The 24511-nt window shown below is 41.6% G+C and overlaps 1 protein-coding gene across 6 annotated transcripts in view; it reads right to left on the bottom strand.

The window, feature by feature from the left end:
• The window catches only part of LOC123749604 (uncharacterized), a 311730-nt gene that overhangs the window by 242994 nt on the left and 44225 nt on the right, over positions 1–24511 (bottom strand). For all 6 annotated transcript variants that reach the window (XR_011229461.1, XR_011229458.1, XM_069330114.1 and 3 more), the window contains exon 4: positions 5831–5916. Coding sequence is in view for 4 of the 6 variants with exons in the window: in XM_069330114.1 (XP_069186215.1) it covers positions 5831–5916 (86 nt within the window). In the remaining 2 variants the exon portion in view is untranslated. The remainder of the gene's footprint in view (positions 1–5830; positions 5917–24511) is intronic.

The following is a 24511-nucleotide window of genomic DNA, read 5'->3' as shown; positions in this document are numbered from 1 at the left end:
ACTCAAATGTTCAGCCAAATCTCCCTCCCCCCACACCCAATCCCCACCCTTCTACCCCTCCCCTCCTCCCGAGTCCTCCCTCCCCCCCTTTCCTTCCCGTCCTCCCTCCCCTTTCACCCCATACCCTCCCTGTCCCTCCCCCTTCACTGGATCCCCCGACCCTCATCCCAGTATCCTCTGAGACCCTGTTATCCACCTCACAGGTCCTCACAACCATGGAACAGCCTCCCCCACCAGCAGAACACTCACCAAGGAGGCGATTTGAGAAGGGACAGAAGAAAGTGAGCCTCAAAGCGATGTACACTAACATAGATGGAATTACAAATAAAGCAAATGAGCTTGGAGAACTGGTACTAGAGGAAAACCCAGACATAATAGCCCTCACAGAAACAAAGATCACGAAAACGATAACAAATGCAGTGTTCCCACAGGACTATTATGTTATGAGGAAAGAGAGGGAAGGAAGAGGTGGGGGTGGTGTAGCTCTGCTGGTAAGAAAAGGCTGGGATTTTGAGGAGATGGATATTCAGGGCTGTGAAGGTTTCAGTGACTACATAGCAGGTACTGTAACAAATGGAGGGAAAAAAATTATAGTCGCAGTCATATATAATCCACCACCAAATGACAGAAGACCTAGACAGGAATATGATAGAAACAACATGGCCACCATTAACATAATAGAAAGAGCAGCTTCTGTTGCTAGCAGGAATGGATATGGATTACTAATTATGGGAGACTTCAACCATGGGAAGATAGATTGGAAGAACAGAGACCCGCATGGAGGACCAGAAACATGGAGAGCTAAGCTGCTGGACGTGGCAACAAGAAACTTTCTAAGCCAGCACACCAAAGAACCAACAAGAATGAGAGGAGAAGATGAACCAGCAATGCTTGATTTGATATTTACCCTAAATGAATGGGATATAAGGGAAGTTAAGATGGAGGCGCCCTTGGGAATGAGTGACCACAGTGTATTGAACTTTGAGTACTTGGTAGAGCTAGGACTTATCTCCCCAAAAAAAGAACTAGGAATCAAAAGGCTGGCATACCGAAAGGGGAATTATGAACAGATGAGAAGTTTCCTAAGTGAAATACCTTGGGACACAAACCTCAGAGACAAGTCTGTACAGGGTATGATGGACTATGTTACCCAAAAGTGTCAGGAGGCAGTAAACAGGTTCATCCCGGCCCAAAGGGAAAAATCCGAGAAGCAACAGAAGAATCCATGGTATAATAGGGCATGTATTGAAGCGAAGAAACTGAACAAAAAGGCGTGGAGGAACTTCCGGAATAACAGAACACCAGAAAGCAGAGAGAGATACCAGAGAACCAGGAATGAGTACGTCAGGGTGAGAAGAGAAGCAGAGAAAAATTTTGAAAATGATATAGCAAACAAAGCCAAGACTGAACCAAAGCTACTCCACAGTCACATCAGAAGGAAAACAACAGTAAAAGAACAGGTACTGAAACTTAGAACAGGCGAGGACAGGTATACAGAGAATGACAGAGAGGTGTGTGAGGAACTCAACAAGAGGTTCCAGGAGGTCTTCACAATAGAACAGGGTGAGGTCACTGTGCTAGGAGAAAGGGAGGTAAACCAGGCGGCCTTGGAGGAGTTTGAAATTACGAGAGAGGTGGTCAAGAGACACCTGCTGGATCTGGATGTTAGAAAGGCTGTTGGTCCAGATGGGATCTCACCATGGGTACTGAAAGAGTGTGCAGAGGCCCTTTGCTTGCCACTCTCCATAGTGTATAGTAAGTCACTAGAGACGGGAGACCTACCAGAAATATGGAAGACGGCGAATGTGGTCCCAATATACAAAAAGGGCGACAGACAAGAGGCACTGAACTACAGGCCAGTGTCCTTGACTTGTATACCATGCAAGGTGATGGAGAAGATCGTGAGAAAAAACCTGGTAACACATCTGGAGAGAAGGGACTTCGTGACAAATCGCCAACATGGATTCAGGGAGGGTAAATCTTGCCTTACAGGCTTGATAGAATTCTACGATCAGGTGACACAGATTAAGCAAGAAAGAGAGGGCTGGGCGGACTGCATTTTCTTGGATTGTCGGAAAGCCTTTGACACAGTACCGCATAAGAGGCTGGTACATAAGCTGGAGAGACAGGCAGGTGTAGCTGGTAAGGTGCTCCAGTGGATAAGGGAGTATCTAAGCAATAGGAAGCAGAGAGTTACGGTGAGGGGTGAGACCTCCGATTGGTGTGAAGTCACCAGTGGAGTCCCACAGGGCACTGTACTCGGTCCTATCTTGTTTCTGATATATGTAAATGATCTCCCGGAGGGTATCGATTCATTTCTCTCAATGTTTGCGGACGATGCTAAAATTATGAGAAGGATTAAAACAGAAGAGGACTGTTTGAGGCTTCAAGAAGACCTAGACAAGCTGAAGGAATGGTCGAACAAATGGTTGTTAGAGTTTAACCCAACCAAATGTAATGTAATGAAGATAGGTGTAGGGAGCAGGAGGCCAGATACAAGGTATCATCTGGGAGAGGAAATTCTTCAGGAGTCAGAGAAGGAAAAAGACTTGGGGGTTGATATCACGCCAGACCTGTCTCCTGCAGCACATATCAAGCGGATAACATCAGCGGCATATGCCAGGCTGGCCAACATACGAACGGCATTCAGAAACTTGTGTAAAGAATCATTCAGAACTTTGTATACCACATATGTCAGGCCAATCCTGGAGTATGCAGCCCCAGCATGGAGTCCATATCTAATCAAGGATAAGACTAAACTGGAAAAGGTTCAAAGGTTTGCCACCAGACTAGTACCTGAGCTGAGGGGTATGAGCTACGAGGAGAGACTACGGGAATTAAACCTCACTTCGCTGGAAGACAGAAGAGTTAGGGGGACATGATCACCACATTCAAGATTCTGAAGGGGATTGATAGGGTAGATAAAGACAGTCTATTTAACACAAGGGGAACACGCACAAGGGGACACAGGTGGAAACTGAGTGCCCAAATGAGCCACAGAGATATTAGAAAGAACTTTTTTAGTGTCAGAGTGGTTGACAAATGGAATGCATTAGGGGGTGATGTGGTGGAGGCTGGCTCCATACACAGTTTCAAGTGTAGATATGACAGAGCCCGATAGGCTCAGGAATCTGTACACCTGTTGATTGACGGTTGAGAGGCGGCACCAAAGAGCCAGAGCTCAACCCCCGCAAACACAACTAGGTGAGTACAACTAGGTGAGTACACACACACACACACACACACACACACACACACACACACACACACACACACACACACACACACACACACAGTCCAAAGATATGGACTCCATCCTGGAGTATGCAGCCCCAGCATGGAGTCCATATCTAGTCAAGGATAAGACTAAACTGGAAAAGGTTCAAAGGTTTGCCACCAGACTAGTACCCGAGCTGAGAGGTATGAGCTACGAGGAGAGACTACGGGAATTAAACCTCACTTCGCTGGAAGACAGAAGAGTTAGGGGGGACATGATCACCACATTCAAGATTCTGAAGGGGATTGATAGGGTAGATAAAGACAGTCTATTTAACACAAGGGGCACACGTACTAGGGGACACAGGTGGAAACTGAGTGCCCAAATGAGCCACAGAGATATTAGAAAGAACTTTTTTAGTGTCAGAGTGGTTGACAAATGGAATGCATTAGGAAGTGATGTGGTGGAGGCTGACTCCATACACAGTTTCAAGTGTAGATATGACAGAGCCCGATAGGCTCAGGAATCTGTACACCTGTTGATTGACGGTTGAGAGGCGGGACCAAAGAGCCAGAGCTCAACCCCCGCAAACACAACTAGGTGAGTACAACTAGGTGAGTACAGACACACACACACAGACACACAGACACACAGACACACAGACACACAGACACACACACACACACACACACACACACACACACACACACACACACACACACACACACACACACACACACACAGAGCTCGGGAAGAACAAAGCAGCTGGCCCAGATGGCGTTTCACCATGGGTTCTGAGAGAATGTGCATCTGAGCTCAGCATTCCACTTCACCTGATCTTTCAGGCATCCCTGTGTACAGGAATCGTAGCAGACGTGTGGAAACAGGCTAACATAGTTCCAATCTACAAAAGTGGCAGCAGGGAAGACCCCCTCAATTATAGACCTGTATCATTGACAAGTGTAATAGTGAAAGTATTGGAAAAGATAATCAAAACTAAATGGGTAGAACACCTGGAGAGAAATGATATAATATCAGACAGACAGTATGGTTTTCGATCTGGAAGATCCTGCGTATCGAATTTACTCAGTTTCTATGATCGAGCCACAGAGATATTACAGGAAAGAGATGGTTGGGTTGACTGCATCTATCTGGACCTAAAAAAGGCTTTTGACAGAGTTCCACATAAGAGGTTGTTCTGGAAACTGGAAAATATTGGAGGGGTGACAGGTAAGCTTCTATCATGGATGAAAAATTTTCTGACTGATAGAAAAATGAGGGCAGTAATTAGAGGCAATGTATCGGAATGGAGAAATGTCACAAGTGGAGTACCACAGGGTTCAGTTCTTGCACCAGTGATGTTTATTGTGTACATAAATGATCTACCAGTTGGTATACAGAATTATATGAACATGTTTGCTGATGATGCTAAGATAATAGGAAGGATAAGAAATTTAGATGATTGTCATGCCCTTCAAGAAGACCTGGACAAAATAAGTATATGGAGCACCACCTGGCAAATGGAATTTAATGTTAATAAATGTCATGTTATGGAATGTGGAATAGGAGAACATAGACCCCATACAACCTATATATTATGTGAGAAATCTTTAAAGAATTCTGATAAAGAAAGAGATCTAGGGGTGGTTCTAGATAGAAAACTATCACCTGAGGACCACATAAAGAATATTGTGCAAGGAGCCTATGCGATGCTTTCTAACTTCAGAATTGCATTTAAATACATGGATGGCGATATACTAAAGAAATTGTTCATGACTTTTGTTAGGCCAAAGCTAGAATATGCAGTTGTTGTGTGGTGCCCATATCTTAAGAAGCACATCAACAAATTGGAAAAGGTGCAAAGACATGCTACTAAGTGGCTCCCAGAACTGAAGGGTAAGAGCTACGAGGAGAGGTTAGAAGCATTAAACATGCCAAAACTAGAAGACAGAAGAAAGAGAGGTGATATGATCACTACATACAAAATAGTAACAGGAATTGATAAAATCGACAGGGAAGATTTCCTGAGACCTGGCACTTCAAGAACAAGAGGTCATAGATTTAAACTAGCTAAACACAGATGCCGAAGAAATAAGAAAATTCACCTTCGCAAATAGAGTGGTAGACGGTTGGAACAAGTTAAGTGAGAAGGTGGTGGAGGCCAAGACCGTCAGTAGTTTCAAAGCGTTATATGACAAAGAGTGCTGGAAGGACGGGACACCACGAGCGTAGCTCTCATCCTGTAACTACACTTAGGTAATTACACACACACACACACACACAATTCTTTTTTTACACAGGTGGGTAAAGGAATAGATGAGTTCTGACTCTTGTTAGAAAGCATAGAGCTTTCTCTTACCACAACAAATCTCAAGTTTGGAACATGACCTGCCCATCAGTTTACAATCGGTCCCATGCTGTTTGAATATGGGCCAACAATTACAGATTGGTATTCAGTCATTCCACCAGGGCATGAACAGAAAAAGTTGCCCGTAAAACGAAGGGCAAGAATGCTAGCACTATGGAAACCAGGGTTAACTTTAAACACAAACAGCACAAACAAAAACAAGGCAAAAGCACGTTTATGAAGCATGAACATAAGGAGTACCTTACCAAACATATGACAATGAGTCTTGGTGTAGAGTAGTCCATATAAGATGCCTCGTACTCATACCCAGGTTCAGAATTGAACTCTTTATCTGAAAATAGATAGAAGTTTATACTACATTGTTTTCATTTATATAAATACCATGTTTAAATAATGTGATGTAAGAAGTGGCACAAATCAAAATGTAGCTGGTAGCCTACTGCTACCTATGAATCTTGGGAACAAGTCTGCCAATATTAGTTATTTATGCATTTATCCCAAGGTACCAACTTACTAGCCATCCAGTAACACTACACCAGCATTGCTGGACGCTGACACACTAATGGTAAATTCAGGAGATTAATACACTGACACCTCGGCATTATGAATGCCCCTATTTACAAACTTTTCGGGTTACGACCCCAATTTCTCTGAAAAATCTGAATCGGGTTACGAGCTTTGCCTCGGTAAACGAAGTTTGTTGATACGCGTATGGCCAACTTAGCGCGCGGTGGCACAGCAATCGCGCCTCAATTTACCAGTGCCTGCTGCCTATTGACGATCGCGCCTGAATTCTTTGAAAAGAATTATTTTTTTCGAATTTTTGGTTATTTGAACATAAAAGTACAGCACTGTAGTTATTACTGAAAACACATGTAAGAATGACCATAGAGGAAAAACAAGACATCATTCGTAAACATGAAAATAGTACACGGGATGTTGAACTAGCTAGGCAGTACAACAAATCTATGTCAATGATATGCACTGTACTTGCTAAGAAAAAGGACATTATGGGTGGTGAAGTGGTAAAAGGCTTATCAACATCACAAAACAAAGAACACAAACACTTGAGGATGTTGAGAAGTTGTTATTAATTTGGATACACAACAAGGAGTTAGCAGGTGATAGCATTTCAGAGGCCATCATTTGTGAGAAAGCAAGGTAACTGCACGAGGCACGAAGAACTTTTAACCACTGTACTACGCCAACCGAGAAAACTCGGTTGGTGGGAAACGCCTTTTGAATATTTCATTCCCATTCGTGAGTGGTAAATTGTGTACGAAATGGAATCTTGGGACCTCCAGTGAGAGGCAGCCATCTTGAAAAAAATTCCCAGAATGCCTAGTTCACTAGTCACTCTTCCAGAATGACAATCTCTTCTAGTGAGGGACCTTACAAAGCAATCTGTTCAAGACTACCTTATAAATTGATCTTTTCCTATAATCTTTTAAAGATTACCTTACACTTCACAAGCTTGGTTACACACCACCTACAGGAACTAAAGTCAAGGGTGCATGTGAGTGCATTATTTGCGAGCACACAGAATGAATAAAAGGTGTGGGGGGAGGAGTAGTTAACCCTTAACACTTTCGCGCTCTCGGCGCTCAAAAAAAATCAATACCCTAGATGCTTTCGGCACTTCGCGCGCCTACGCGTAAGACCGAAAAAGTGTACACTCTTTTGACTGTCCTGACAATAATTGAAGGCGCACGTATTTAAATTTGATATCCCTGTGTTCGCAATGAAATTGTCTATAAGAGCATACCTATAAAATGCCGCCCAAGCATAAGGAGTATCAACACCAAATAAAAAACTATGCAGATCACTCGCCGAGAGCGCCAAACAGCAACAAAATGTTTCCACTCTCTTAATGGTTGCGAAGCCTACAGCTGTCCTACATCGGTAATTTTGGTATCATTGGAATCGCAATAAAATTCTCTACACGGACATATGCATATGAATGTTTAATATAGGTAATTGCCCACCCGCAAGAGTGTGGGAAGTGGAGAGTAGTTAGCCGCGATCGCACTGGCGAAAACACAGGGGGGAAATCATGCTTGGAAAGTTTATACATTTATACGTTTCCTGTCCCTACTTTTCTATGTACGTATTTCTTTTTTATATCAATGTGTTCGCAATAAAATTTTCTATAAGATGAAATGTATAACATTTGTACAAAGCATGTGTAAGAGAAGCGCCAAATATAGAACCACGTCGCTCAGTATGCGTTCGCGGCAGAAACGAACGCATTGTTTTCGTTCGTTTGATGTTTGTCATGTTTATACTTGTTGAAACATTTTATAATTTGTATGACAGTGATCGCAGTAAAATTCCCTACACAGACATATACATAACACATACAAATATTTCCCACGTGTTGGATATATCAACGGCTAAAGGGAACCCACTGCCACACGACCGCCACACCCAGAGCCACACCCGCCACACCCCCAAACATACTTTGTGTTTTTTTTTTTTACTCATAGAAGTTTGTGATATAATATTCATTCTGGTACCCAAAAATTCGCAAATAAATTCTCTACAAAACGTATATAATATAACTTCTTATAGATGATAAAAAATTCAAAATAGGTGTACTTACCCTGTCTATGTTGATTGAAGATCAACAGTTGAGCATTTTTTCTTCACTCCACCATCTTCAGGCTTCTGATCCTGAAGTTGCTCATCTGATGTTTCTTAGGTGGAGTGAAGCTGTTGCCGGTGGTTATTTTTTCTCCACCCAAAATATCTTTTTTCGGTGGTACCTTGTGTAGCAAGGCGCAGCGCACAGTGCCACATCACAAGTTTTACATCCATATATCACGTCCCTCCTTTTGCCAGACTTGAAACAAACACGGCATCTTTTTTTTTTAGCCAAGTGCACGAGTTCATGCGTCAACTTGTAGTTGAGACGTTGTTCTGAATCTATAATTCTTGTATTTTTTGGATTCACTGGAAGAATATTGTCTTCTACAGGAACCACCAAACTTGTAGTAGAATCTTCTATGAAATCAGAAACATCAAGTGGTTCTATGTCCTCAATGTCCATTTCAGAATTTGTGGTTGATGAGTGGGCTTTAGGTGTTGAAGTGAACAGAGGACGCCTCGCACCAGATGGCCCAGGTGTTGAAACTGCCGCGTCAGCAGGAGCTGCGCTGGCATCTATGTCGGGAACATGTGGTATACTTGTTGTTGTTGGCCATTCCTTGCTGTTCCACGCCAATAAGGCTTTTATTCCTACTGCGTGAAACTCTAATAGTGTTAGTTTTTTTGTATCTGTTGAGTAGTGGTTATACAATGCGTATGCATTGTGCATGGCCATTTGCAGAAAATAGAAAGTGATCTTCTTGGTCCATTTGTGGGTTTTTCTTGCAAACTCATAATATTTGACCATTTGATCAAAATGATCAACACCTTTCATGAACTTATTGTAATCCACTATGGCCTTGGGTTTGTTCATTTTCACAATTTCTACTCCAGTTCTCCCGTCACCTTTACGAACGCGTTTCCTGCGCTGTGCTTGAGTAAGTGTCGGCATTGTGGATATTGGTGATGACAGAGACGGGGCGCTTGTCCTTCCAAACTATAACAAAGGTGTTATCCTTACGCATGTATACGGTCGTGTCGGTTGCCATTTTACCCTTTACAACTTGTTGCAGATCCTTGGGGGCGCCACGTTGGAGTCTAAGTGTGCCACATGTGTAAACACCAACTTCACGTAATTGTTCTGTTAGGCTTACCGAGTTATAGTAGTTATCCATATACAGTACAAATGATAACCCTTGTTGACTAGGGGCGCCATCAACCCCATCACGGTTTTCACTGTCGTTTTTCCAATTCCACAATACACATCAAATTTATATATGTAGCCTGATTTCCCTTCGGCCAACATATAAAATTTTACACCATATTTATCAGGCTTGTTGGGATTGTAGACCTTGAAAGAGAGGCGGCCTCGCCAAGCCATTGTACCCTCATCGAGACTCGATTCTTTTTTGGGGATATATACAGATTCAAATTTTTCTGAAAAATAGTCCATTAGTGGTCTAACTTTTATCAATCGGTCACTATTATTCACTGGAACGCCTTTTTTGTTATACATGTGGAAGAACTTAGAAATGTGTTGGAACCGAGCAGACGACATAAACAAGTTGAAGAATCGACAATGCCACATCTGATTCGTCTGCCAGTACATCCTCATTGTAGGCATCTTCACTATGCCCATCAGTATGCACAGGGCCAAATATCGGGCCATTTCTTTCACCGACACTGGTTTCCACGTTTTTCTTGCTGACTCAGCCATGAGATGTATGACGTGTGTGGCATGCAAATTTGTTTCATACGCTAAGTATTCAACCACTGCTCTAGTGAAAAATAATTGTAAAAACTGCAATGGAGTAGCAGGTAGTGGAATTGTTAGGGCAGGGGTTGCAGTAAAGTCATCAACGATGAGAGGAGTATTGCTACGATTCCACTCATCACCCAGCCTAGCCCTCTTTGGTACCGGACACGTGCGGTTACCGCGTGGCGGGGCTGGGGCTTCTTCATCACTCTCATCCTCACTCTCACTCGAAATATCTTCATCACTTGAGGAAACCTCATAAAGAACATCATTTTCCGGTTCGTCAGCCTCCAAATCATCATCAGAAGACCCTGAAAAGGCTTCAACAACGTCGGGAATCTTGGATGGAGTGAGATTGACCCCACGATACAGATCGAAAATCCTGGCGATCTCTTCTGCTTTCCTAGATTTCCTACCTTTGTTTTGCGTTCCACTGCTTGTTCCTGGTGCAGCATCCATGTTGAAGGTATTGAATGGGTTTTAGGTACACGAGAACGGAAACGGAACGGAAATAAATGCGTAAAACGGGTCACGATTGCCGCGAGAGGGGAGCGCAGTGTGGGCACTTGGCGTGTCAACAAAACAATGGGCCGACCACGTGACTGGGTAGGCCGAGATGCCATGTGTTCGGTGAGGGAGAACGGGAATTTCATGGAGAACAATCTGAGAGTATCCCCATCCATTTCGGTTAAAAAATGGAATTTATAGAAATATTTTTTCGATTGACGAGAAAAGTAGGCAGTTATGTGGAATCGTAAGAAAAACCAGTGACGAGTTATCTCTAATCGAAAGCGCGAAAGTGTTAAACTGCACAAAACGTTACATGATGTGCGACATTGATGGGGGTATAATTAAAAAAATATTTGAATTATGTAAAAATTACTCAAAAATGTTAACCAAATCTTCAACTTACAGGGGGTACCTCGGTTTAAGAGTTTAATCCGTTCCTGGAGACGGCTCCTGGTTGATACCTGGTTGATGGGGTTCTGGGAGTTCTTCTACTCCCCAAGCCCGGCCCGAGGCCAGGCTCGACTTGTGAGAGTTTGGTCCACCAGGCTGTTGCTTGGAGCGGGCCCGCAGGCCCACATACCCACCACAGCCCGGTTGGTCCGGCACTCCTTGGAGGAATAAATCTAGTTTCCTCTTGAAAATGTCCACGGTTGTTCCGGCAATATTTCTTATGCTTGCTGGGAGGACGTTGAACAACCGCGGACCTCTGATGTTTATACAGTGTTCTCTGATTGTGCCTATGGCACCTCTGCTCTTCATTGGTTCTATTCTACATTTTCTTCCATGTCGTTCACTCCAGTACGTTGTTATTTTACTGTGTAGATTTGGTACTTGGCCCTCCAGTATCTTCCAGGTGTATATTATTTGATATCTCTCTCGTCTTCTTTCTAGTGAGTACATTTGGTACTCACAGAGTGGCTCGTATTCCGAAAACTCTTATTCCAAAGCTAATTTCCCCATAAGAAATAATGGGAAATGAATTAATCCGTTCCCGACTACCCCAAAAACCCTACATCAAACTAAATTTTTATACCTAATTCATCTAAATAAACCTACAAAACTATGTTCAAGCTATTACTTACCTTGCTGTTGAATGCTGTAGGCGTATGGAAGATGGTGAGGAGGGGGGAGGGGGGAGGATTTCTTAGGTTGAACCTTATCAATGGCCTTCTTGAGACCCATGGCAAGATATATAATAACTTTTATCTCTCTCTCTAGGTTGGCCTGAACGTGTATCAACAAACTCGCGTTCCGAGGTAACCCTCGCCTTCCGAGAACACATTTTCCGAGGAAATCCGGCTCGTATTCCAAAACACTCGCATACAGGGACACTCGTGTTCCAAGGTACCACTGTATTGGCTTCAGCTTCGTGAAACTTTCATCAAAATATTTTCAGAAATTGATTTTAAGTGAATAAAAATAAAGTTTTGTTGATAAAGAGAAATCCTCCTATTAACTGGAACGGATGGATAATGCAAAAATAAAGAGATGCCAGCACCTGTCCGATACACAAAAGAAGAAGAATAGAAGAAAGAAGTGTCCACAAACTGGATCTACAGCTGGTGTCTGTATAGCATTGGCGAGTAATACATAATAACTCAAATAATAATGAGTAATTATGTTGTTATGCTCTATTTTGTTATATCTATAAATAAAAATGTAAATGTTCGTTTGTTCAAAATCGCTAATCTCCGAAAGTTCTTCACCGATTGCTTTGAAATTTTCACACAACGTTCCATTCGCATCCGAGCGGGTTTTTATATACATACAATGTTGATATCACGTCTGTGACGGGAAAAAATCATGCGTTTTTTAAAAACTGTTTCACGTGAGGGAAATCTTCGAAACCACTTTACCAATTGCTTTAAAATTTTGACAAAACGTTGCATTTGAATAGGTGCGTGTTTTTATATGCCTACTATATACATGCCTCACCTGTGACAAGAAAAAATACGCTTATTTTGAAAAACACGCCATCTGTTGAACTTAAGAGCAACATATGGTGTAATCTCCGAAAGTTCTTCACCTTTCCTTGAAATTTTGACAACGTTCCATTCAAATATGCACCTATTTTTATATACCTACTACAGTGGCACCTCGACTTACGATTGCCCCTACTTACGATAATTTTGAGTTACGATGTAAATTTCATCAAAAAATGCGACTTGACATCCGATGGTGTCGTCGACTTATGATATTTGTTGGCACACGTTCGGGTCGACCGAGCACGTGGTTCCTGGTCACGCGGCCGACTTGCCTCAGTTTACTACAGCTGCCTGCTTAGTGATGATCGCGCCTATAAGAAATTTCTCTTTTGTGGTGATTTTTTGCATTTTGAACATTAATTATTATATATCATGCCATGAGTCCCAGGAAAGTCAGTGGTAAGGCTCAACATATGAGATCCAATGTAAGGATGACCATAGAGCAGAAACAAGAGATCATTCGTAAATATGAAGATGGTGTGGGGGTTGTTGTACTGCCTAGGCAGTACAAGAAATCTCAGTCAACGATATCCACCATACTGGCTAAGAAAAAGACATTATGGGTGCTAAAGTAATGTATCATTACAGATAAATGTTAAAACGAAGGGAAAAACAAATGTCTTGACAAATTTGTAGTGAGACAAACAAGCACTGAACCACAACCAGGTCCCAGTGGTATTCAGGCAAAACGTAGGAGAGAGAGTACCCCAGAGAAAACATCACTGATGTTTTCATCAGGCAGTTTTGAGAAAACTGCCTGATGTGATAATGGAAGGGGACTCCTCTTCTAAACAGTAACAACTCTCCTCCCCTCATCACCATTTTCCATATGCCATCAAGAGCCCTCCATAAAGGTAAGATAAACTTAGATACTGTATTGTAGTTAGAAAAAACATTGTATTTAGTATAAAATGTATTTGTATGTTAATATTTTGTACAATATTTTGGAGGGTGGGGGAACGGATTAATTCAAATTCCCTTTATTTCTTATGAGAAAAATTGCTCTGACTTACGATATTTCGACTTACGATCCGTCTCTGGGAATGGATTAGCATCGTAAGTCGAGGCCCCATTGTATATACAAGGTACATTCGGTTTATGAGATGATCTCGGTGGGTGGTGCACAACGCGCCTCGGGGCTCTCATTTATTTATTTATTTATATATATACAAGAAGGTACATTGGGATTGTGAGGATACATAGCATAGTAATTACATTCTTCTAAAGCCACTAGTACACACAGCGTTTCAGGCAGGTCCTTAATCTAAGAAAATTTTAAGTAGGTAAATATTAGCAAAATTTATAAATGATAACAGATACATAGCAAGAAAAAAATAAAAGATGAGAGAAAATTGTAGGTATTTTAAAGCACATAGGTAGCTCAGATTGATTGCAATGACAGCTTGAATGGTAGTTAAACAAAAATTAGTAGGCACAATACAGCATATGGCTAGCACATAAAAGAAGACAGCAATGAACACAATGATAGAGTTGTTTGGATTAAGTACATAAAGATTAGGAAAGTGGGTAACACTAGATACAGAGCAAATTTAAAGTTCAGTGTAGGAAACTACGAAGATGAAATTAGGTGCTTATTAGTTTTGTTTTTGAATGAGGCAAAAGTTTGACAGCTTTTCAATTCGCTAGGGAGTGAGTTCCATAGACTAGGTCCCTTTATTTGCATAGTGTGTTTACACAGATAAAGTTTGACCCTGGGGATGTCAAAGAGATATTTATTTCTAGTGTGATGATAATGGGTCCTATTACATCTGTCCAGGGAGAGTTTCAGAGCATGGTTTGCATTTAAGAACAGGGTTTTGTAAATGTAGCTGACACAAGAGAATGTGTAGAGGGAGTTAATATTTAGCATGTTAAGGGATTTAAACAAGGGAGCCGAGTGTTGTCTGAAAGCAGAAATTATTATTATTCTGATGGCAGATTTTTGCTGGGTGATGATGGGCTTGAGGTGGTTTGCAGTGATAGACCCCCATGCACAGATACCATAATTTAGATAGGGATAGATTAGAGCATAATATAATGAGGATACACATAGGTTTAGCGTACCATTCAAAACTCCCACGGCTACACGGGGTTCACATGAGCTTCCTCAGGGCTCTCCTAAACAGATGCCATTATTTTTTAAATTGTGGCCAACATTCCCAGGTGTGCGGGCCTCAGTACTGAGTGAGCAACCAAGGTTGGTGCATGCAGCATGAGCTAACAGCACTACTGTTCAGCTTGTGACCACAGCATCGCCTAAAAATGTCAAAATATATGTCACTGGTATTATTTAGTCATGATAGTATTACAGAAGAGCCTGACTGTGATGAAAACTATGTACAATGTTCAGATATCAGTGATTGGGGGATTGGGTAGCACTAGATACAGCGCAAGTTTCAATCACTAGATAGGAAACTATAAAGATGAAATTAGGTACTTTTGGTTTTGTTTTTGAAAAAGACAAAAGTTGGACAGCTTTTCAATTCAGTAGGGAGTGAGTTCCATATACTAGGTCCCTTTATTTGCATAGTGTTTACACAGATTAAGTTTGACACTGGGGGATATCAAAGAGATGATTATTTCTGGTGTTGTGATGCCAAGACATTTCTTCAGTTCAAAATTCAGTTGAAAAAATCCTCAAGAACAATGTAAGGTAACAAGCTGCCGGCTTCCTGTCTCCATCAATGCCAGTGTATTGGCCCTCGGGTAAATAGTAATAACCACTGTAACCATGTCCAAATTTATCACTTTTTAAACTAAGAAATTTGTTAATGTACAGTACTTTTTTTATCAATATTATCCCCTATTTCACACAAATGAGTTCACTATACTTTGTAGTTTGTTACCTGTATCACTGTTGTTCTGTATGACATCACATCAATGTTAATAACTATAATGCGTAAGGCTATTGACACTGTCAACCACCAAAACCTTCTACTTAAACGGTTTGGACCACAGTGTTGCCAGAACGTTGTAGTATTTTTCGTAATTTTTCGTAAATATTCCATTTTTCATCGGATTTTCGGGTACCATGGCCCCTTAAATTACATCATTATGGAGTTAGAGGACACTCCCTGCAATACCTCAAATCCTACCTTACTGACAGGCTCCAGTATGTTTCTGTGAATAATTCAATTTCTCCCACCCTACCCATCAACACTGGTGTTCCTCAGGGCAGCATACTTGGCCCTCTCCTCTTTCTCATCTACATTTATGACCTTCCAAATGCCTCCCAACACCTCAAACCAATTCTATTTGCTGACGACACAACCTTCATTTACTCCAGTCCTGACCCCCCTTGCTCTAAATGCCACAGTAAATACTGAGCTAAATAAATTCCATCTTTGGCTAACTGCCAACAAACTCACCCTTAACATTGACAAAACTTTCTATATTCTGTTTGGCAATAAATCCTCTAATCAAATAAATCTCAAAATAAACAATACCCAAATTTGTAACAAATTAGATGGCAAATTCCTTGGCATTCTCATTGACCACAAGCTGAATTTCCAGGGACACATTCTAAATATATCAAAAAAAGTTTCAAAAACAGTTGGCATTCTTTCTAAGATCAGATATTATGTACCACGCCCTGCCCTTGTGACTGTTACTCCCTCATCTATCCATATCTCAACTATGGTATTTGTGCTTGGGGTTCTACTACCCAAAATCATTTACGTCCTCTAATTACTCAACACAAAGCTGCTATTAGGACAATATCCAACTCTGGCCCCAGACGTCACTTGGTACCCCTACTCAAATCTCTGAATATGCTAGATATTAAGTCGCTGCACATTCTCTCATGTGTATTATACATATATAAAATGCTGAACTGTAATGCCAATCCTGACCTCAAAAGCTTCATTGAAGGTTATAACAGAACCCATGAGCACCACACCAGAAACAAATGCAGTTTTGATATTCCAAGAGTAAGACTTAATCAAACTAGAAATGCTCTACAAATCAAGGGACCCAGAATGTGGAATGACCTTCCCAACCATGTTAAAGACTGTACCTCTCTCAACCAGTTTAAGATAAAAACGAAGCACTACCTAATAAATTCCCTGTTACCTACCTTACCCCTCTATTGTCAACCCATGTCTGTTTTTTAAACAACGCTGTTTGTCGACGTAATTGTATTTGTGCTGCTTTTTCAGCCATGTTCCCCCCCCCCCCCTTTCTTATTTTTATTTTTATTTGTTCTCAAAGCATTTTAAACTTTAAACTCAATTAGTATTAAGTTTTCTAGTCTTTAATGTTTTTCCTGCCCGAAACGCTTTGCATAATAGTGGCTTTAGGCATTGTATGTATTAGCTTTATCTATAAATCCATCAACTTTGTATCTTACCTTGTATGTATGTACCTTACCTGAATAAAAGATTTAATTTAATTTAATTTAATAATTTAATGTGCTGTGTCATATCTGCAATTTTGATCATTAAAGTGCTAATTGTCTTAGATACTAGATAAGAGGTTATGGTCTGGATCTATAATAATTTGCATAAGAGGGCTGTTGTACAGAGAAGCCAAAAAGACAATGATAAAAGAACTAGCTATGGAAAATATATATATATAAAACTATACACATAAATGAGGTAGATTGCTTAAGAGTACTTTTAGGTACACTGTAGGTAATTATTTGCACTAATGATCAAAATTGCACAGGCTAAGCAAAGAGCACAGTGGAGCAATGGTGGTTGGGCTAGGCAACCTGGGTTACAATGGTGGTTGGGCTAGGCAACCTGGGTTACAATGGTGGTTGGGCTAGGCAACCTGGGTTACAATGGTGGTTGGGCTAGGCAACCTGGGTTACAATGGTGGTTGGGCTAGGCAACCTGGGTTACAATGGTGGTTGGGCTAGGCAACCTGGGTTACAATGGTGGTTGGGCTAGGCAACCTGGGTTACAATGGTGGTTGGGCTAGGCAACCTGGGTTACAATGGTGGTTGGGCTAGGCAACCTGGGTTACAATGGTGGTTGGGCTAGGCAACCTGGGTTACAATGGTGGTTGGGCTAGGCAACCTGGGTTACAATGGTGGTTGGGCTAGGCAACCTGGGTTACAATGGTGGTTGGGCTAGGCAACCTGGGTTACAATGGTGGTTGGGCTAGGCAACCTGGGTTACAATGGTGGTTGGGCTAGGCAACCTGGGTTACAATGGTGGTTGGGCTAGGCAACCTGGGTTACAATGGTGGTTGGGCTAGGCAACCTGGGTTACAATGGTGGTTGGGCTAGGCAACCTGGGTTACAATGGTGGTTGGGCTAGGCAACCTGGGTTACAATGGTGGTTGGGCTAGGCAACCTGGGTTACAATGGTGGTTGGGCTAGGCAACCTGGGTTACAATGGTGGTTGGGCTAGGCAACCTGGGTTACAATGGTGGTTGGGCTAGGCAACCTGGGTTACAATGGTGGTTGGGCTAGGCAACCTGGGTTACAATGGTGGTTGGGCTAGGCAACCTGGGTTACAATGGTGGTTGGGCTAGGCAACCTGGGTTACAATGGTGGTTGGGCTAGGCAACCTGGGTTACAATGGTGGTTGGGCTAGGCAACCTGGGTTACAATGGTGGTTGGGCTAGGCAACCTGGGTTACAATGGTGGTTGGGCTAGGCAACCTGGGTTACAATGGTGGTTGGGCTAGGCAACCTGGGTTACAAAGAAAAAGTAGAATAAAAATTCTAAAGTAATATAAACTTAATGGTAATTTAAGTAATAAAAACTTGTAATTGTATTTGTGCTGCTTTTTCAGCCATGTTCCCCCCTTTTTTATCTCTATTTTTATTTGTTCTCAACACATTTTATTCTTTATACTCAATTAGTATTATGATTTAGTCATTAATGTTTTTCATGCCCGAAATGTTTTGCGTAATACTGTAGTGGCTTTAGGCATTTTATGTACTAGCTCTATCTATAATTCCATCAATCTTTGTAAAATCTCTTGTATATACCTTACCTAAATAAACATTTATTTATTTTATTATTTATATTAATCAATACTGTACTGTAATTTGTAATTCACTATGACTTCTCATTACACATTACTTAGTCTGGTGGTTCTCGTCAATATACCAGTTTACAGTACAAATATACACTGTACAGTACTTGCTGTGTGCACGCTCGCACGCAGTACTGCACCGACTTTCACAACTTGACATAGATGTTGGCTCTCCTCAGTCATCACACAGTGTGTTGCTAAAGGCATCACCACCTGTTCACTCATTCCCAATTCTGGGCCCAGAAGTCTTAGCCTCTACCTCGGTTACCCAGTAACTGGCAACTTAATCCTCTTGGTGCTGCTTATATCGTTGCCACCATTACATCTGTGTTACCAAAAGTACAGATGACACTAAGCTGTAGGAGCAGGAAAAACCACAGCAGGGGAAGGACAAGGGGGCATGGATGAAACCAAAGTCGATGTGACTAACACCCTCAAGTCCGTGTCTACATAACCAAAGTGGGGGCAGCCGCAGGGCATCCAGAAAGGCAGCCAACCTAGCGCATTGCAGCAACCTAAACCTCGCATACAACGCTGAAGCTGCCTGCACCCAAATATCAATATCGGTGGACTGGGCGAATTGGAGTACAAGCAAGGAACACTACTTGTAGGACTATGGGTCAAAGGTGTCATTGACCCACCAGGCAGCAAGGCTGAGGCAAAGACAGTGAGTGTCACCCTGAGACAAGGGGACAGAGCAACCTTCAAACATGCACAAAGCGAGATGGGACTCGAAGGGTCTCCTCCGTGAGACCAATGAGCCCCAAGGGACTTTCCAGGGCCCCTTAGGCTGATTGCAAAGGGAGGCCCAGGCAAGGTACTGCTAACCGGTTATTCAAGAGCTAACAAGCAAACAAAACTAAAAGCTGAACCCCTGTGACATGTGCAATCATGGGGACCTAGTGGAGGGCCACCAAAATTATATAAGGGGTCCTACAGCCACACCAAGCAGACCTCCCCACCAGGCGAAACAAAACAAAACAAAAAAACCCGCAAAAGCACATCATCTCCAGGAGAACAGAACCAGTCGCTATGCGTATATCAGACAGATGCACTGTACTTTGTGCCCCTGACAGATACAATACTATCTCCTACCTAAGGTTCATGCAGCCCCAGTACTCTTATTTACTCCTGGCTCGCGCACAACCACGCAGTAAAACACCGCCTCTATGCAACACTGCTCAAAAAGATGGAACCAGAGTAAATCAACTGTCAGCAACACAACAGCCTCTTGAACTGGGGTTGGCTAGCTGGCGCGGGAGGTTACGCAGACTAGTAATTACCTAAGTGTAGTTACAAGATGAGAGCTACACTCGTGGTGTCCCGTCTACCCAGCACTCTGTCATATAATGCTTTGACACTACTGACGGTCTTGGCCTCCACCACTTTCTCACCTAACTTGTTCCAACCGTCTACCACTCTGTTTGCGAAAGTAAATTTTCTTATATTTCTTCGGCATCTGTGTTTAGCTAGTTTAAATCTATGACCTCTTGTTTTTAAAGTTCCAGGTCTCAGGAAATCTTCCCTGTCGATTCTATCAATTCCTGTTACTATTTTGTATGTAGTGATCATATCACCTCTTTCTTCTGTCTTCTAGTTTTGACATATTTAATGCCTCTAACCTCTACTCGTAGCTCTTGCCCTTCAGTTCTGGGAGCTACATAGTAGCATGTCTTTGCACCTTTTCCAGTTTGTTGATGTGCTTCTTAAGATATGGGATCCACACAACCGCTGCATATTCTAGCTTTGGCCTAACAAAAGTTGTGAACAATTTCTTTAGTATATCGCCATCCATGTATTTAAATGCAATTCTGAAGTTAGAAAGCATAGCATAGGCTCCTTGCACAATATTCTTTATGTGGTCCTCAGGTGATAGTTCTATCTAGAACCACCCCTAGATCTCTTTCTTTATCAGAATTTTTTAAAGATTTCTCACATAATATATAGGTTGTGTGGGGTCTATGTTCTCCTATTCCACATTCCATAACATGACAATTATTAACATTAAATTCCATTTGCCAAGTGGTGCTCCATATACTTATTTTGTCCAAGTCATCTTGAAGGGCATGACAATCATCTAAGTTTCTTTTTTTTTTTTTTTTTGAGATATACACAAGAGTTGTTACATTCTTGTACAGCCACTAGTACGCGTAGCGTTTCGGGCAAGTCCTTAATCCTATGGTCCCTGGAATACGATCCCCTGCCGCGAAGAATCGTTTTTTCATCCAAGTACACATTTTACTGTTGCGTTAAACAGAGGCTACAGTTAAGGAATTGCGCCCAGTAAATCCTCCCCGGCCAGGATACGAACCCATGACATAGCGCTCGCGGAACGCCAGGCGAGTGTCTTACCACTACACCACGGAGACTGCTAAATTTAAAATCTTATTCTTAAAATCTTAAATATTAAATCTTATTCTTCCTATTATCTTAGCATCATCAGCAAACATGTTCATATAATTCTGTATATACCAACTGGTAGATCATTTATGTAGACAATAAACATCACTGGTGCAAGAACTGAACCCTGTGGTACTCTACTTGTGACTTTTCTCCAGTCCGATACATTGCCTCTGATCACTGCCCTCATTTTTCTATCAGTCAGAAAAATTTTTCATCCATGTTAGAAACTTACCTGTCACCCCTCCAATATTTTCCAGTTTCCAGAACAACCTCTTATGTGGAACTCTGTCGAAAGCCTTTCTTTTAGGTCCAGATAGATGATCTGGACCTAAAAAACACAGGATACACAGGATCTTCCAGATCGAAAACCATACTGTCTGTCTGATATTATATCATTTCTCCCCAGGTGTTCTACCCATTTAGTTTTAATTATTTTTTCCAATATTTTGCCTATTACACTTGTCAATGATCCAGGTCTATAATTAAGGGGGTCTTCCCTGCTTCCACTTTTGTAGAATGGAACTATGTTAGCCTTTTTCCACACATCAGCTACAACTCCTGTAAACAGGGATGCCTGAAAAATCAGTTGAAGTGGAATGCTGAGCTCAGGTGCACATTCTCTCAGAACCCATGGTGAAACTCCATCTGGGCCAACTGCTTTGTTCTTATTTAGCTCCTTGAGCATTTTTTCCACTTCGTCTCTAGACACCTCCATGTGCTCTATGTTGTTCTCTGGAATTCTTATTGTGTCTGGTTCCCTGAAGATTTCATTTTGTACAAACACACTTTGGAACTTTTCATTTAATGTTTCACACATTTCCTTTTAATTTTCCCTGAATCTATTTCCCATTTTCAACCTCTGAATATTATCCTTTACCTGCAATTTGTTGTTTATGAATTTATAGAATAGACCTGGTTCTGTTTTACATTTGTCTGCAATCCCTTTTTCAAAATTTCTTTCTGCCTCTCTCCTCACTGCCGTGTAGTTGTTTCTCGCATCTTTGTATCGCTGGTATGTTTGGGGGTTTGGCCTCTTCCTGTATTGATTCCATTTTTGTGTCTTTTGGTCTCTGGCCCTCTCGTAATTTCTGTTGAACCAATCCTGTTTCCTAGTTCTGCATCTCTATTTTGGTATAAATGTTTTTGTGCCTTTATCATATATTTCACAAAACTTGACATACATCTCATTCACTTCCTTGCCTAGCAACAAGTCTGTCCAATTATACTCACTAAAAAATTTTCTAAGGTTGCCATAATGTCCTCTCCTAAAGTCAGGTTTTTCAACTGCATCAACCTTCTTATTTTCTTCCAGATTATAATGCAATGCATACTTTATTCCCAAAACGACATGGTCACTTTTACCCAAGGGAGGAAGGTACTGAATGTCAAATGTTTCTTCCTCCTTCCTGGTAAATATCAAATCTAGCATGGCGGGAACGTCCCCTTCCCTCATCCTCGTAGCTTGTTTAACATGTTGATACAAGAATGTTTCCAGGATGAGGTCTACAAATTTACAGGTCCAAAAATCTCCTGTTTTAGCTTCATATGCTTCCCAGTCTATGGATTTCATGTTGAAGTCGCTGACTATCAACAGTCGTGATCTATCATTATCCGCTCTCGCTATGATCTCTCATTATTGTTATAAGACCTTCTCGTTTACTATCTAGCTCCTCTGTCGACCATGTGCTGCTTGGCGGTGGACTATATGCATTTATGATCATTAGTTTATCATCCTCATGGCAGATTTCTAGTGCTATTATGTCAACTTCTTGTGGATTGGCAGTCATTATTTCCTTCACCTTTAGGTGTTCTTTCACCAGCACAGCAACGCCACCGCCTTTCCTAATTTTTCTGTCCCGTCTCCATATTGAGTAGCCCCTTGGGAATATGACCTCATTTAAAATAACACCAAGTTTTGTCTCCGTGAGTGCAACAATGTCTGGTGTCTAGAGCTGTATTACATCACTTAACTCCAGTATCTTTGATCTTACTCCATCTATGTTGGTGTATGCAATCTTCAGGAACTTGTTCCCCCTCTTCTTATTTTTCATTCCCCCCCCCCTCTAATGATTTTGTTGGTTTGCCTTTATGTACCACTTTACTAGTCTGCCTACCCCTATCACTTTGTAGAAAAAAGAATTGATTTCTTCTTCATTCCTGCTCTCATTTAAACGTTTTGCCTCGGCGAGGTTCAGTTTCAGCTTCTCCCTATCTTCTTTTGAAAGATCTCGTCTTAACGACCACACTTTCCCATCCTCATCACTTTGTAATTTTCTAGCATTCCTTAGTACTTCTTCCATCTGTTTGGCATCATTTAGGGTGATCCTCAAAGGTCAATCTTTCCCTTTTACATATCTGCCTATTCTCCTGTAGTCGCACACATTCTCTATAATGGTTGTAAGACCTTCCATGAGGCCAACAATTTTATCTACTACTTTTGCTTCTTCTACAGCTCTTTCTGACCTAGATGTTATCTCCTTTTCTTTTCAGCCAAAAATTATCAGGGACTTACTCCGATCAATTGTGTTTTGCACCAACTTCGGGTTAGATGCCAATTCTTTTCTCACTTCCAGCCTAATGTTTGTTTGATCTTGGTTACTGCAGTGTTTGACTTCCTTTACTGCTTCTTCAATTTTTTTCCTTCTCCTTGGCCACTTGTGCATAGGTGAGTTGCATATCTTTCTTGCACTGTTCTATTCCCTGTGTAACTTCCTCCATCTGTGCTGACAAAAGCTGCTTCTCCTGTTGAATTTCCTTAACCTATTGTAGTCATTTATGTTTAAATTTACTTTAACTTCTTCCATAGCTATTTTTAAGATTTTATTTTCTTCTTCCATGGCTTTGCAATTTGTTTCCAATTTATTCTTATCCTTGCACAAGTCTTTCACTAAACCCTCAAGACATACAACTTAGCTATTTAAATGGTCATTACTTTCTTTCAATTTACTAATTCTTTCTACACGAGAGTTCACTATAGTATCTAATTTTACCAACTTGTTGTATAGACTGGTTATATCAATGCTTTCTTCATTGAATCCAGCAAAATCCAGAATCCAGCTGGTGCGGCAGCTGTGGTGATGTAATGCTTGTTTGCTTGTTTTCAATTGGGGAGTTCTGTTTGCTAGTTCAACTTTAGGTTTGCAATTTTTAACCAGCTGTAGTTTGCTTTGGAATTCCTACCTTTCTGGGTGCCTGACCTGATAGATGGCAGACAGCCTGCTTCCAATTGCATGGGGGTGTCTATAGGCCATTGCTCCTCGTGCCTCATGCGGTGGGAGGGGGGGGGGGGATCTGGCGCCGATTCCCGGTAGGCCTAGAACTCCATTGATTGACTGTTGCCAGTCTAATATATACACATCCGCCCGTTATAGCTCCGGGAAGCTGAAGGGGCTCTCCACAGAAAAGCACAAAAACAATACAATTCTTCACAAAGAATTCAAGCGCTGTCTCGTCACTGGGCAGGACACACTGGTAAACCGAGGCACACTTCGCCCGAGCCACAAACTCGGTCTAACCGTAGGTGTATAAAGAAACTACTAGCACCGAGGCAAACCTCAACTACCAAGTCAAATTTTTCCAAGAAATTGAGCTCGAGAACTGAAATATTCGAAAAGAGGGGCATTCGAAAACAGAGGTTTCACTGTATTACTATACATTAAAATTATAAACATGAATTATTTCTTACCGTTTATTAGT

The sequence above is a fragment of the Procambarus clarkii genome, chromosome 3 (genome assembly GCF_040958095.1).
Source record: "Procambarus clarkii isolate CNS0578487 chromosome 3, FALCON_Pclarkii_2.0, whole genome shotgun sequence".
Taxonomy (NCBI): domain Eukaryota; kingdom Metazoa; phylum Arthropoda; class Malacostraca; order Decapoda; family Cambaridae; genus Procambarus; species Procambarus clarkii.
Note: the sequence above shows the minus strand (reverse complement) of the source record. Positions and strands in the feature narration are given on the sequence as shown.